The sequence below is a fragment of the Pongo pygmaeus genome, chromosome 16, assembly GCF_028885625.2.
Source record: "Pongo pygmaeus isolate AG05252 chromosome 16, NHGRI_mPonPyg2-v2.0_pri, whole genome shotgun sequence".
NCBI classification, from domain to species: domain Eukaryota; kingdom Metazoa; phylum Chordata; class Mammalia; order Primates; family Hominidae; genus Pongo; species Pongo pygmaeus.
Window position 1 is genome coordinate 74,545,163 of NC_072389.2, and position 15,852 is coordinate 74,561,014.

Genomic DNA, 15,852 nt, shown 5'->3' on the forward strand with positions numbered 1-15,852 from the left:
TGAACTTTATCAGGTGCTTCCTTAGCATTTATTGACATAATAAAAACTTTTTCTTCTTTAATCTGTTGATATCAAAAGTTGTACTGATAGGTGTCTTAATGATGAACCATCCTTACATTACTAAACTAAGTTCTAACTAACTAATTAGGTTCTAACTAAACTAAGGTTGGGTTTGTTTTTTTTTTTAAAGTAAACTTCTAGATTTAATTCGGTTATATTTTAGTTAAAGCTTTGTATAAGTTAAACTTGTATAGAATTTCCTTTTTGTATGCTCTTTTCATTGGATTTGGGTAATGCTTGCTTTGTAAGATGAATTGGGAATCTTACTATCTCTTTCTATGATCTAAGATGGTTTACCATTGGGTTTATCATTCTTTGAAGATTAGATAGAACTCAGCTCTAAAAACAAGCTGGCCCTGACATTATTTTCAATGGTTAACATTTAACTGCCCTTTTGAATTCTTTTTTTTTTTTTTTTTTGAGATGGCATCTGTGATCTCGACTCACTGCAACCTCTTCCTCCTGGGTTTAAGTGATTCTCCTGCCTCAGCCTCCCGAGTAGCTGGGACTACAGGCATGCACCACCACGCCCAGCTAATTTTTGTATTTTTAGTAGATACGGGGTTTCACCATGTTGGCCAGTATGGTCTCGATCTCTTGACCTCATGATCCGCCTGCCTCGGCCTCCCAAATTGCTGGGATTACAGGCGTGAGCCACCGCACCCGGCCTAACTGCCATTTTGAATTCTTAAATAATTATTGGTCCGTTCAGATTGTTACCTTCTTTGGGAGGTAATTCATTTCTCTAAATCCACCAAACATTTGCACACAGTACTCTGATATTTCAGTAGCCCTTTCCTTATCTGTAGTTCTATTGCCTTTCTCAGTATTAATGTATATTTGGGGGTTTTGTTCTCTCTTTTATCCTTAATCATGCTTTTCTTCTTAGTTTTTTCAAAAAACCAACTTGTTTTTCACTATATTGAGGCATAATTGATGTACCATAATCTGCATATTTAAAATGGATACTTTGACATGGAAGGAGGCAGCCTGGAGAGGAGCCTGGGAGAATTTGTGAAAGCTCTTCGTGATTTAGAAAGCACAGTGCACATGCTTGGTGGCATTATTAAGTGGAAGCTGCTTCTTTAGGGTTTGTTTGGAAGGTCCAGCTGACTCATCTCAACATTTATATCAATGATTGTCAATGTTCTGCCTCTGAGCACATGGATCCTGAGACTGGAAACTTTGGTTAAATCCAAGTGCTATTAAGCAGAGTGAGTAAATAGTGAAAGCCATTTGCTCTGAGAGTGTGTATCTGGAAAGAAAGGCAGAAACTCTCCAGATGTCTTCCAGTAATGTCCCAATGTCACAAGGAAACATCAATGGCTTACCCAAGATGACCTCCAAAGACCTGAAAGCATTTACTGAAAGAGCTGTGCTTTCATAACATCTGTTATCAAGAAAAAGTGAAGAGCAGCTTTCTACATGGTCAAAAACCAGTTGAGAAAGAAATACAATTGAATATCAATGGGATCCTGAAACCTGGCCTCAATGCCATTCTGGGACCCACAAGTGGAGGCATTATTAGATGTCCTAGTTTCAAGGAAAGACCCACATGGACTATCTGGAGATGTTCTGATAAACACAGCACCTCAACCTGCCAATTTCAAGTGTAATTAAGGTTACATGGTACAAGATGATGTCATGATGAGCACCCCAACAGTGAGAGAACATTTACAGTTCTCAGAAGCTCTTCAGCTTCCAACAACTGTGATGAATCGTGAAAAAAAATGAATAGATAAATATGGTCATTCAAGAGTTAGGTCTGGATAAAGCAGCAGATTTCAAGGTTAGAATTCAGTTTATCTGTGGTGTGTCAGAAGGAAAAAGAAAAAGGACTAGTATAGGAATGGAGCCTATTACTGATCCTCTCATCTTGTTTCTGGATGAGCCCACAACTGGATTGGGCTCAAGCACAGCAAATGCTGACCTTTTCGCTCCCGAAAAGGATGTCTAAGCAGGGATGAACAATCATCTTCTTCCCATTCACCAGCCTCGATATTCCAACTTCAAGTTGTCTGATAGCCTCACCTTATTGGCCTCAGGAAGAGGAATGTTCCATGGGCCTGCTTAGGAGGGCTTGGGGTACTTTGCATCAACTGGTTACCACTGTGAGTTCCATAATAACCCTGCAGACTTCTTCCTCGGTGTCATTAATGGAGATTCACTGCTGTGGTATTAAACAGAGAGGAAGAAGACTGTGAAGCCACGGAGACCGTAGAGACCACTAAGAGAGATAAGCCACTCACAGAAAAATTAGCTGAGTTTTACGTCAACTCCTCCTTCAACAGAGAAACAAAAGCTGAATTAGATCAACTCTCAGAGGGTAAGAAAAAGAAGAGGATCTCAGCTTTCAAGATCACCTATGCCACTTCCTTCTCTCAGATGGGTTTCCATGCATTTATTCAAAAACTTGCTGGGTAAATCCCAGGCCTCTATAGCTCAGGTAATTGTCACAACCATACTGAGGCTGATTATAGGTGCCATTTACTTTGGGCTAAAAAATGATTCTACTGAAATCCCGAATAGAGCCAGGGTTGTCTTCTTGACCACCAGCCGGTGTTTCAGCAGTGTGTCAGTCATAGAGCTCTTTGTGCTAGAGAAGCTCTTTATACACAAATATATTAGTGGATACTACAGAGTGTCATCTTATTTCTTTGGAAAACTGTTATCTAATTTACTACCAGGAAGATGTTACCAAGTATTATATTTACCTCTATAATAATACATGCATTATAAAAATAATGCTGTATAATAATCCTAATCTTGTTAGGATTAAAGACAAAGGTGGACACCTTCATCATCATGATGTTTACCCTCATGATGGTGACTTATTTGGCACTGGCCATAGCAGCAGGTCAGTGTGGTTTCCATAGCAATGCTTCTCATGACCATCTCTTTTGTGTTTATGATGGTTTTTTCAGGTCTATTAGTAAATCTCGCAACCATTGCATCTTGGCTGTTATGGTTTAAGTACTTCAGCATTCCAGTTTTACAGCTTTGCTGTCTAATGAATTTTTAGAACAAAACTTCTGCCCAGGACTCAGTGAAATAGTAAACAATACCTGTGGCTACCCAATATGTACTGGCAAGGAATATTTGACAAACCAGGCATCAATGTCTTACCCTGGGGCTTGTGGAAGAATCATATAGCCGTGGCTTGTTTGATTGTTATCTTCCTGATTTGCCTACCTAAAATTGTTATTTCTTTTAAAATATTCTTACATTTCCCTTTAATTTACTATGATGTGTCCTCACATAAAAAATAGGACCATAATTTTTAAAAAATAAAGAAAAAGGAAAATAATAATTTGATGAGTGTCGAGAGACAGTATAGCCCCCTGTTATACACGGTTCCACTTTCTATGGTTTGTTGCCCATGGTCAACCAAGGTCAAAAATATCCAATGAAAAATTCTAGAATCAACAATTCATAGGTTTTAAATTGCAGCCATTCTGAGTAGCCTGATGAAATCTCGAGCCTTTCTGCTCTGTCCCACCTTGGTTCAGTGAATCCACGCTATACACGCTGCCCACTCCTCAGTCACTTAGTCGCTGTCTCGGTTATCATATCCACAGATCTCAAGAAGAACAAGGGTGAGTACAGTAAAATCACATATTTTCAGAGAGAGAGACCACATTTACATAACTTGTATTATAGTATATTGTTATATATTGTTATAATTGTTCTATTTTATTACTAGTTATTGTTAATTTCTTACTGTAGCTAATTTACAAATTAAACATTATCATAAGTATGTATTATATAGGAAACACATAGTCTGTATAGGGTTTGCTACTATCTGCAGTTTCAGGCATCCACTAAGGGGCTTAAAAAGTATCCCCCACAGATAAGGGAGAAGTATTATATGCATACATCTGTAAAACCGTTTCCATACTTGAAATAAATGTATCATTTTGACTTTTCTTGGTTTTCTAATACCTTAATTTCTGACTTTATATTTAGTAGTATGTACTTACATTTGTGTGATATGTATTTTATTCTTTGTCTAGTTGCTTATGTGAAAACTATTACATTTATTTTTAATATTTATTTAGTCTTTAAAAATAAAATCAATTCTCATTTATGTTCTATAAAGTCACTGCAAACACTGAATTAGTGAATTCAGAACCATTGTTCTTAGAAGGAAATACAGAGAGGCTCATGTGAGCCTCAGGGCACAATATTTTTGTCAAACGATCAATAAGTCGCCTTGTTTTATGTGTGTTTCTATTTAAAGACACCTTTAAAATATGTATTGTTGATTCGTTGACATTGAACTCATGGCCAACAGCACTGTCACTTGCGCCTGAATGAAGCTTTCCTAACACATATTTCCTCCATACTGCACAGTACAGCCTTTGCTTGCTTAGAAACGCTAGACAGCACTGCAACATTATGGTTGGGAGCCGTTTTAAACAGTGAAAACACCAACAAAAAGCACAAAAATGTGAAAAATATAGTACTAGATAGATCATGAAAAGGACACTTACTGTCTGAGAGCTGAAACAAGAAGGCAGGCATTGTCGCCTTGCTCAGCCTCAGTGGGGAACAAGCCATTGGGTGACTCAGTTTCCACTGCTTTGTGCATGTCCGCAGATGACTACGGATGGGCTGTGAGTACTGATTCAGGGGTTACACGTCAATTTTAGGAAGTAGGCAGGTTTGCAAATACAAAATCCACAAAGAATGAGGATTACTGTAGCTAAATCATTTAGGGTTATGTTACACTCATGAGCTATAGACAAGGCCATTCTCCCAGGGAGTCATTTATAGTAACAAGAATCTGTAACTCCTCACTCACTGCCTCAATGTTGGTTTCCTGGGTCCTGATGCTACGGAAGTGTCCTAATTTCATCACTCACCTCTGTTTAGATCATAGTACAGACAGCCCATCTGTGAGGGTTTTAGACAGCCAGTACCCTGGTGACATCATAGAAGACAACCTGGGCCTGAAGAGTTAAGACCTGAGGGCTGAATCCTGACTTGGTCCATCTTGTACTACAAGCATTTAAGCAGAGGGTGGAGGCTTTGCGGCAGAATGGAAGAAAACGCTGGACTTGAATTTGAACTCTATCTCTGTCTCTAACTTGCTGAATACATTTAGCTAAGTTACCTAATTGCTCTGAGCCTATTTCTTCTCTGCAAAATCTCCTGGCCCACCAGGCTGTCAGAGAGACCAAAGGAAGTAGTGGTGGTGGGAAATATTTGGAAAGCAGTAAAGATCTGTGTAAACACAAGATGGAAAGTCATTGTTGTCATGATGTTAATTAATGCAGTCGCAGCATGCCACTCTCTGACCTGATCCCCACAGTGTGGGTCCACCTCACTCGGGCCCTGTCATTTCAGAACCTAAAGAGAAGCAAGCCTGGGCCGGCCAACTCAGGATAAGAGGAAGAGACTGAGGCATAGGGAGGAGGAGAAACGGCTGTGGGAAGCTCCAATCCACAGCCACAACTGATTGACCTGATTCAACTCAGGGAGGCTCAGGGCCCTAGTTAGAGCAAGGCAGAGGCCCTGCGACCACAATGAGACCTCATAAGGCTTTGGCCACCCCAAGCCCATAAACCTGTTTCCTTTGCCTCCCAGCACCATGAGTGCCGAGGAGGATGCCAGGTGGCTCCGGTGGGTGACTCAGCAGTTTAAGACCATTGCGGGAGAAGATGGGGAGATCAGCCTGCAAGAATTCAAAGCAGCTCTGCATGTAAAAGAGGCAAGTGTTGGGCCAAGGTGGAAGCCCTGCATTTATAGTTATGTGGCCTGGTTCTCAGGGCATAGCCCTTACAAGGAGGGAAAGGGAGCTCCCTGGGGTTCCTGAGGTCTCCACCTTGTAGCGGGCTGGCGGGATGTTTCTGGCACCCTCCCATTCCTCTTAATAGTCATGGCCTCCTGGGTCTTCAAAACAACACATGAAGTTGGAAGTCAGTAGCTTGTCAAATCTTAAGCAATACGATTAACCTCACAATTTCCACTAGGCTCATGGGCAGAGCTGATGCTCTGACTTAAGCTTCCTCTCAAGATAAGCTTGTCAATGGTCTATACCCATTAAAGCCCTGTCTGCCGTGGCACACTGTTCCCAGTCCTCCAGGCTCCACAGCTACCCTGCCCTCCCCACACAGCCTGCATGCCCTGACACACAGAGGAGACATCAGCAGAGAAGGGAAGACTGAGCCTGAAATGCCAGCCTCTCCCAGCTGTCCTCGGGACTGGCATTGAATAGTGGCCTGGTCCTTGACAGCGACTAGCCGATGAGCATCTGAATGCCCTGCTTGAATCAGAAGGACCCTCCCCTGATGGTCCTTGGGATGCTACTCAGAACTCTAATGCCACGCCTCCTCCCATAGCAAATATGGGGAAGGAAAAAATCCCGTTCTGCCTAACGAGACAATCCCATCCAAATGGGAGGGTGTAAAACATTTTAAGACAAAGAGCATTTGGAACAGTAGACAGTGATAAAGGTACTACCCAGGGATCCTGGGGAAGAAGAAGAAAGCCAAGGCAAGGTGGCAAGGTTGTCAGTCCACAGCGGACTTCTGCCTATACCTCATACTTGTAAACCCCTCATAGTTTTATTAAGTCAGACACTAGAGCTCCACAGGGTCCTCCCCCTGCCTTGAGGGGAGCATCCCAGGACACAGCATCTTTAGGACACCCATCCAAGCCTGTCTTCTTAATTTCTGTGCTCCCAGGGTCTAACACCAGATCTGGCAGGCAGAGGCTACACAGCACAAGACTGCTCAGTGAATGAATGAGTGAACTGGTGATTAAGAACAAGACTTAAGTATAAAACAAAGGCAGCCTTAAGAAGAAGCAAAAGAAAGGACTCAGATCTTCCAGTGGAATCTATAAGTCCTTCCCAGATTCACTCATCCCTTGTGCTCACCCCAAGTGGGGTGAGACAGGGCTGAAAGGAGCCCGCAGGAGGACCCTCTGTCTGCCCCTTTCCCATGTTGGTTAAGGGGCCACCTAGAGGCTGGGATTTAAAGGCTGATGGGGGTGATTGTATGTAGCGGGCAGACAGCCCATGCAAATTACGAAGCCCAGTGCCTGAAGGCCTGAAGCCCAAACCAAGCCCATCCTTACTGCAGGGATCAGAACAAGTCTTCCGCTACAGTGGATCACGATGGGTGTTCAGGCACCTGAGTCCTGCCTGAATACCGCCACTCCGTGGTGCACCCCCTGCCAGCACCCTAGACACAGGGAGACAGTGAACAAATTCAAAGCCCAGGCTCTGCGGCCACAGCTGTGCTGTATTCCACCCTTCTCGCCCACAGTCCTTCTTTGCAGAGCGATTCTTTGCTCTATTTGACTCCGATAGAAGTGGCACCATAACCCTCCAGGAGCTGCAGGAGGCACTGACCCTGCTCATCCACGGCAGCCCCATGGACAAACTCAAATTCCTCTTCCAGGTGTATGACATTGATGGTAAGGGCTCTTCCTGGGTGTGGGCTGGGGTGGGGAGAGCAGTGGGGTCCTCAGAGAGGACTGGCAATTTAACCTTGGCAGGCCTGGAGGTGCCATCTCGGCCTCCTTAGCCCAGCCTGGGACTGGTTTCTCCAGGTGAGGCTGACACTTCCTTTCCTCACATCTCTCCCCTAGTCCCCAGTCTCTCTGTCTGATCCCTGCCCCCCTTTCTGGGGCAGCAGGGAGAAAAGGAGGGACTCTGGCACAGGAGACAAATGCCTTCTATTCAACTTACCAGAGGCCAGAACCTTCTTCTGTTCTTTTCTATGTCTGAAAAAGAAAATCTCTGTTGTTTTTTCCTTTTCATCATAGTATAAGCTCACTATGAACATTTTAGACAATACAGAGTGGTATAAAAAAGAACACAAAAATCACCTGTAACATTTTGCTATATTGCCTTCTAACTGGTTGCACATACACACCCCACACACCTTTTTTTTTGTTAACAAAATGGGATTATACTATACATACTGCCCTTTTTCACTTACAAAAATGAACATTTTGAAATGTAAAAATATATTGCTTTACAGTGTCATTTTTATTGTGGTAAAATATACATAATGTAAAATTTGCCATCTTAACCATTTTTAAGTGTACAGGTTAGTGGCATTAATTAAATACATTCACATTGCTGTGCCGCCATCACCACCCTCCATCTCCAGAACCTTTTCATCCTTCCATTGAAACTCCTTGCCCACTGAACACTGAATCCCCATGCCTCCTCCCCTAGTCCCTGGCAACCACCATTCTATTCATACATTCTGTCTCTAAGAATCTGACTTTTCTAGGCACCTCATCTAAGTGGGATTATACAATATTTGTCATTTTGTATCTGGCTTATGTCACTTAGTATAGTATCCTCAAGCTTCATCCGTGTCATAGCATGTGACAGAATTTTCTTCCTTTTTAAGGCTGAATAATATTCCATTGTAGGTATATGCCATATTTTGTTTATCCATTCATCAATTAGTGGACATTTGGGCTGTTTCTACCTTTTAACTATCGTGATTAATGCTGCTATGAACATTGGTGCACAGATATCTGTTTGAGTTCCTGCTTTCAATTCTTCCGGGTATATATCCAGAAGGCGAATTGCTGGATGGCATGGTAATTCTATTTTTAATTTTTCGAGGAACGCCATACTGTTTTCCACAGTGGCTGCATTATTTTACATTCCTACCAGTAATGTACAGGTGGTCCAAGTTCTCCACATTCTTGCTAACACTTATTTTCTGCTTTTTTTTTTTTTTTCTGAGATGGAGTCTTGCTCTGTTGCCCAGGCTGGAGAGCAGTGACATGATCTCAGCTCATTGCAGCCTCCACCTCCCAGGTTCGAGTGATTCTCCAGCCTCAGTCTCCCGAGTAGCTGAGACTACAGGCACCCACCACTATGTCCACTAATTTTTGTATTTTTCGTAGAGATAGGGTTTCACCATGTTGGCCAGCCTGGTCTCGAACTCCTGGCCTCAAGTGATCCACCCGCCTTGGCCTCCCAAAGTGCTGGGATTACAGGTGTGAGCCACTGTGCTCGGCCTTATATTCTGCTTTTTGATAATAGCCATCCTAATGGGTGTGAAGTGGTAACTCACTGTACTTATAGTGTCATTTTCAGTGGCTGCATTATACTCCACTGCATGTATCATGCAGCATCGTGTAGTATTTAAGACTCTAAGCACAAGCTACCTAAGTTCAAATCTCAGTTCCATCACTTATTATATGATCTTAGACAAGTTGCTTAACTTCTCTGTACCTCTATTTATCAAATATGAATTATGATAATAATAATTCATACTTATGGGGTTGAGATGAAGGTTAAATTAGTTAACTTATGCACAATGGGGAGCCATCAAAGAGTGTTGAGCAAGGGATTTGCAGGGATGGACCTGCATTCTGAAAAGCTTTTCTTCAGCAATGTTCATTTTGCTGCCCTGGTGCGGGAGGGCAGAAAACAGGTAGCTGGCTTTACCCAGGGATGCGATATTCTTAGAGTCAGTAGAATGGAAGGTTAGAGGGAGAAGGAAGGAGAATGTGTACATGAGAATTATTGTGAAGGAGGACCCTGGATTTGAAATTGGCCAACGGAGAGATTAAAGCAGATAGAAGAGGCCATGAAGGGGCCAGGGGGAGACTGGTCCTCTGGATGAGTCCAGAAACCTGCTGCCATTGTGGCTGTTGACTAGGAAAGCAGAACAGGTGGTGTGACTGGAGAGTGGTATAATATACTCTAATAGATTCTGCATCGTAATGTGATTATGGACTTCGTCTTGTGCCGGAATGATGACCACAACACCACTGAGAATTTCCATGTATATGCAATTTCCTTCTTCCAGATACTGCATTAGGTGTTTTACCATTATCGAATTTCCTTGAACCAGTTCTGAGAGGGAGAAATGATTACTCTCATTTTAGAGATGAGCAAAGTGAGGTCCACTACCCCAGAGGACTTAGAGCCCACTATTGCACAGTTAAGGAGGGGCGGGAGCAGGATGCCACACTGGGTGTGTCCATATCCAAAGCAGGCCAAGAAATCATTAATCACGGGCTCTGCTGCTCAGGAAGAATAAAATAAATACAGAAAAATCTCATCTCTGTTGGTAGTTTTGGCTTCCTTATCCCATCACTTTCAACCACCCATGTTTACATAAGGCCACACCGCTGGGCTGGAATGCCTAGCTGTGGCCCCTCTCAAGACAACATGATAAACAGAGCATTTGCTCCAAGTTGAACAACAAGGCACACTCCCTCAGCACTAACCCACATACAGTGTGCCTTTGGATAATTGTGGCTGTGGGAACACAGCCCCTTATAGATAAGTAAGCAGGTGTATTTTCTGGGCAGATAGTCTTGGAGGCTGAGTAGTACTTAGGGATCTACAGATTCTGGAGACAGGCATCCACTGAAGCCAAAGATTCTCCACCCGTGGGGAGGCGACCATTGCTGTTGAGCTAGGCAGTCGGGAACATGGAAGGTTTCTGAGCTGAGGGTGACATTTGGTCCTTCAGTTCCATGGTCTATACCCCCAAGGAGAGCTGACTGGCAGAAAGCTGGAGGTGGGTAAACAGAAGAGGCCCACCACTTCTTGCAGTGTGTGCATGGCAGGGGACGTCTGCAGGTACAGAATGGGGTGCTGGGGCAGGCCCCCACTGGGCTTCATCCCCACTCGGCACAGGCAGCGGCTCCATTGACCCGGATGAGCTGCGCACTGTGCTGCAGTCGTGTCTGCGCGAGAGCGCCATCTCGCTGCCCGATGAGAAGCTGGACCAGCTGACGCTGGCGCTGTTCGAATCGGCCGACGCGGACGGCAACGGGGCCATCACCTTCGAGGAGCTCCGGGACGAGCTGCAGCGCTTCCCCGGAGTCATGGAGAACCTGACCATCAGGTACGGCCGGGTCTCGGGCATTGGCACTGTCCGCGGCGGAGTTAGACTCCTGGTCGGAAGTGTGGCAGGAACTCACCGCGGATCCGCCCCGCCCTGCCCCGCCCCTCCCCAGTTTAGCCCACTCTTGAGTGTCCTGCAGGGCAGCTGTCTTCATTGCCTCCACTTCCTGCAGTGTCTCTGCAGAATCATGATACTCAAGGTCTGAGGCACCTACTGTGTGCTGAGCACTTTTGCATATACCAGTGCATTTTATAGCAATACTCGTTTTACAAAAGGAAATTACTTCGCCTGAAGTTAAGTTGCCTAGGATCACACAAATAATTAACAAAGGTAGTTATTTATGCAATAAATGTTTGAGCAGCTTCTATGCACCAGGCACTGTTCTGATTAATGCAGTGAATGAGGTCTCCACCCTGCTGGGGCTCCATTCCAGACGGAGAGACATGTCATTTACACCAATAAACACACAAACTAGAGAAGCACAAAATTAATAAGTGCTGTGGAGAAAATAAGAGTGTAACAGCAAGACCCAAGTCTGTCCGACTCCAGGCTCTGAATAGAGCCGGTTTTGTAGTTCATTCTTCCTGTGTATTAACTTTTTTTTTTTCTGAGACGGAGTCTCACTCTGTCGTCCAGGCTGGGGTGCAGTGGTATGACCTCGGCTCACTGCAACCTCCGCCTCCCGGGTTCAAGCGATTCTCCTGACTCGACCTCCCGTGTAGCTGGGATTATAGGTGCCAGCCACCACGCCTGGCTAGTTTTTGTATTTTTAGTAGAGACCGGGTTTCGCCATGTTGGCCAGGCTGGTCTCGAACTCCTGACCTCAGGTGATCCGCCCGCCTTGGGTTCACAAAGTGTTGGGATTACAGACGTGAGCCACCGCACTGTGCACCTGCCTATTAACTTTCTTGGGGCTTACTTACCAAAACATATTTCAGATTCTTCCATCCTTTTCGACTGCCACTTTTAAAATTGGAAAGTAAAGAGAAGTCATAAAAATAGCGGTGGTTGTGGCATTAGGCAGACCGGAGTCCCCTTTCAGCTCCACGGAGCTGTGCGACTGTGACCAAGCCACCTGACCTCTCTGTTTCCTTGTGTGAAGAAAGCCGGCCTGCTTGCCAGACTTGGTCGGCCATAGCTGGAGGGGGGTCTTTAAGTTAAGACACGGGTGGTCCCCGCCCCACCGCTCCTCTCTGAGCGGAACCCGCCTCTCCTGCAGCGCTGCCCACTGGCTGACGGCCCCAGCCCCCCGCCCACGCCCGCGCCGGCCGCGCCAGCTGACCCGCGCCTACTGGCACAACCACCGCAGCCAGCTGTTCTGCCTGGCCGCCAACGCAGGCCTCCACGTGCTGCTCTTCGCGCTGGCGGCCAGCGCGCACCGGGACCTCGGCGCCAGCGTCATGGTGGCCAAGGGCTGCGGCCAGTGCCTCAACTTCGACTGCAGCTTCATCGCGGTAGGCTCTGCCAGCACACGGTGCTCTGAAAATGTTAATTAGGAGCCGAGGTGGGCTCCTCCTAGACAGAGCGACCCACAGAGGACAGCTGGAATGCCAGGGCAGGGTGGCACCTTAGAAATCAGCTGGGCCAACGCTCAGAGTTGGAGGATGCCGCCCAGAGAGGGACAGTAGCTTGTCCACAGTCACACAATCAGTAAATAATAACATAACTGGCATTTTTGTGCACTATGCACCAGGCACGGTGCTGAGCACGCTCCATTTGATCTTCACAACTCCCCTATGGTGGACCCCTGTGCAGGTGCACCTTCAAGAGGAAACCCTAGAAGAGGCCTTGAATACCAGACCATGGAGTTGGAATGTGGTTCTCTGGCTCATGGATGAGGTCTCTAAGAGGTGTTTTGTTTTTTTTTTCTTTTTTTTTGAGACGGAATTTTGCTCTTGTTGCCCAGCTGGAATGGCACGATCTCAGCTCACTGCAACCTTTGCCTCCCAGGTTCAAGCAATCCTCCTGCCTCAGCCTCCCCAGTAGCTGGGATTACAGGTGACCGCCACCATGCCCAACTAATTTTTATATTTTTAGAGAGATGGGGTTTCACCATTTTGGCCAGGCTGGTCTCGAACTCCTGACCTCAGGTGATCTGCCCTCCACGGCCTCCCAAAGTGCTGGGATTACGGGCATGAGCCACGGCGCCTGACCTCCAAGAGTTTTTGATCACACAACTCCTACCATTAAAACAAAAGCCATCTTATGCTTATATGCATGCCGTATTGTCATTAGCTAATAGACTTACGGCACAAAGTAACTACAGGGGAAGATTGATCATTGATGAGCAGGGATGCCCATCTCTAGCTCAGATACGCTTCTCGACATCAGCTTCTCGTTAGAGTGGGTTTTACAGGTTTTATTTTAAATTTATTTTTATTATTTTTAATTATTAATTTTAATTTTTGTGGGCACATAGTAGGTGTATATATTTATGGAGTACATGGGATGTTTTGATACATGGGATGTTTTGATACATGCAATGTGTAATAATCACATCTTGCAAAATGGGGTACCCATCCCTAAAGTGGGTTTTGTCTTAACGGCTCAACGAGCTGACAAAGACTTCATTCCAGGAGTGGGAGACATGTGATTTATTTTCTTGGTCACTTGCTCTTGCATTACTAACACCACAGTCAATCTGTGGTTTCTCTGCTGGGAAACTTTTAAAGCTACTTGTCCTTCCTGTGAGGGGTAATTAGCTTAGTTTTGGTAAAGTCAAATACTGTAACCTACAAGTCCACATCCTTGGCAAACATAAATATACTGAAAGCAAATGAGCAACGAGAGAACCCTTGTCAACCACTCTGCATTTGGGAAAGTCTGGTCCTCCTGCAAGGCACCTCGAGAACTAACACAACACGTGCCCATCTGACATATGGACTAAATGAGGGCACCAAGTCAACAGAGATATTTTATTTATTTATTTGAGACAAGGTCTCTGTCACCCAGGCTGGAGTGCAGTGGAGTGATCATAGGTTGCTGTAACCTCAAACGCCTGGGGTCAAGCAGTCCTGGGCTCAAGCAATCCTCCTGCCTCAGCCCCCTAAGTAGCTAGGATTACAGGTGCGTGCCACCAAGCCCAGCTAATTAAACAATTTTTTTTTTCTATAGAGACAGGGGTCTTGCTGTGTTGCCCAGGCTGGTCTCAAACTCCTAGGCTCCAGTGATCCTACTGTCTCAGCCTCCCAAAGTGCTGAGATTAGTGGAGTGAGCCACTGTGCCTGGCCCATACATTAAATATTAGTAAAAGCATAGATGTTTCTCATGTGTTTAGATAAAAATTAATACAAAGAGACATTCTATAACTTTCTCTTCCCACCGCAATTCTGGAGCTCCTCCTCTAGAGACCCCAGGTGTGAATCCAGGGAAGCAGCAAGGCATGGGGGCAGGGGACTTTGGTGAGTGTCCTGTTCAGAAAGCACAGCTAGCTCAGGAGGATGCAGGGAGGTGGCTGGGAAAAGAGGACAAGGCAGACAGAGAGTGAGGCAGGGCTCTCTCCCACTCTGCCTGGCCAGATGCTGATGCTCAGACGCTGCCTCACCTGGCTGCGGGCCACGTGGCTGGCTCAAGTCCTACCACTGGACCAGAACATACAGTTCCACCAGCTTATGGGCTACGTGGTGGTGGGGCTGTCCCTCGTGCACACCGTGGCCCACACTGTGAACTTTGGTGAGTGATCTGGGGCAGGGTTGGGTCGGGGAGAAACTTGAACAGCCTCAAGCCCAGAATGCGGGGCCCAGCCCCTGTGTGTACTGCCTGCCCAAAGGGCAGAGAAGGGGTGCCCTGGATAAGCCAATGCTCTGGACAAAAGTTTCTGCCTGTGCTAGTATCTGATGGTGCAGGGTGGGGATCCCAAAGGGGAGGTGGAGTGGGAAGAGCTGGTCTTGCAGTCACTCAACCTTTCCGAGCTTGTTTCCAGTGCTCCAGGCTCAGGCGGAGGCCAGCCCTTTCCAGTTCTGGGAGCTGCTGCTCACCACGAGGCCTGGCATTGGCTGGGTACACGGTTCAGCCTCCCCAACAGGTGTCGCTCTGCTGCTGCTGCTCCTCCTCATGTTCATCTGCTCCAGTTCCTGCGTCCGCAGGAGTGGCCACTTTGAGGTGCCCCAGTCGCTGCCCTTTTGCTTCCCCCAAGGCCAGGGTCCTACTTTCCATTTCTTTCTGTGTCCCCTCTGATTTACTCCAGAGGCCAGAAAGGTCCCAAGCTGGTCTGCGTATTATTTGCATGTGATTTGGGACCTGCCGCTGGGTTCTGCCATTGGACTGTAGTTTATGTCTGCCAAGTGTAGATGTTTTGCTGAGGAAGAGTTTGCCTTTTTGCTGGCTTATCCCTTTAGCCTTTTTGGATTAAATTGGGCTTAAAACAGCACAGGGAGGGGAAGGAACATAGGCTCAGCAGGTTTTGAATCCCCACTCCACTGCTTACTGGTCACTCAACCTTTCTAAGCCTCAGTTCTCTCATCTGCAAAATGGAGGTGTAATTCTCTATGTTATTTTAGGAATTATAGGCGATAATACATTTAAAACCACTAACTACATCCTAGCACATAGGTGCTCTGAAAATGTTAGTTCCATCTTTGCTTCTGTCTCTCCAGCCTCCTCAAGATGCAGAAAGTCACAGAGGACTTGGTTTGGAGAGCTTGACTGTCTCGTGGCCTGGCCATATCAGAAATAGACATGTACTGAGCACCTACCTACTCTGGGCCAGCAACAAGCCTTTGAAGTAGGAATTAGAATCCTCATTTGACCGATGAGGAATTTGACACTCAGAAAAGTAATGAAATTGCCCAAGATCCCAAAGCTTTAGAAGGTGCTAAAATTGTCTTCTGCTATTTCTTCTCCACTCCCAGGAAGCCATTGATGTCTTTCCTTTCTTCCTTCTGAGAATGGGTCGGGGGTAGCGATACTGATGCTCATGATCCCTGTGAGGGCACTCCACTCTGCCCAG

The 15,852-nt window shown here is 45.8% G+C and overlaps 1 protein-coding gene and 1 pseudogene across 2 annotated transcripts in view; both read left to right on the plus strand.

Moving 5' to 3' along the window:
* The first annotated feature begins 1,342 nt into the window (after nucleotides 1-1,342).
* LOC129014264 (broad substrate specificity ATP-binding cassette transporter ABCG2-like) lies at nucleotides 1,343-3,163 on the plus strand (annotated as a pseudogene).
* A 2,486-nt stretch (nucleotides 3,164-5,649) lies between these two features.
* The window catches only part of NOX5 (NADPH oxidase 5), a 36,145-nt gene continuing 25,942 nt past the window's right edge, over nucleotides 5,650-15,852 (plus strand). Inside the window, exons 1-6 of one of the 2 annotated variants that reach the window (XM_054451455.1) lie at nucleotides 5,650-5,773; nucleotides 7,335-7,485; nucleotides 10,694-10,904; nucleotides 12,124-12,358; nucleotides 14,423-14,576; nucleotides 14,827-15,005. In XM_054451455.1, the coding sequence (XP_054307430.1) occupies nucleotides 5,654-5,773; nucleotides 7,335-7,485; nucleotides 10,694-10,904; nucleotides 12,124-12,358; nucleotides 14,423-14,576; nucleotides 14,827-15,005 (1,050 nt within the window). In that variant the 5' untranslated portion in view covers nucleotides 5,650-5,653. Of the gene's footprint in view, nucleotides 5,774-7,334; nucleotides 7,486-10,609; nucleotides 10,905-12,123; nucleotides 12,359-14,422; nucleotides 14,577-14,826; nucleotides 15,006-15,852 lie in introns of both variants that reach the window. The other variant, XM_054451456.1, reaches the window with a different exon arrangement.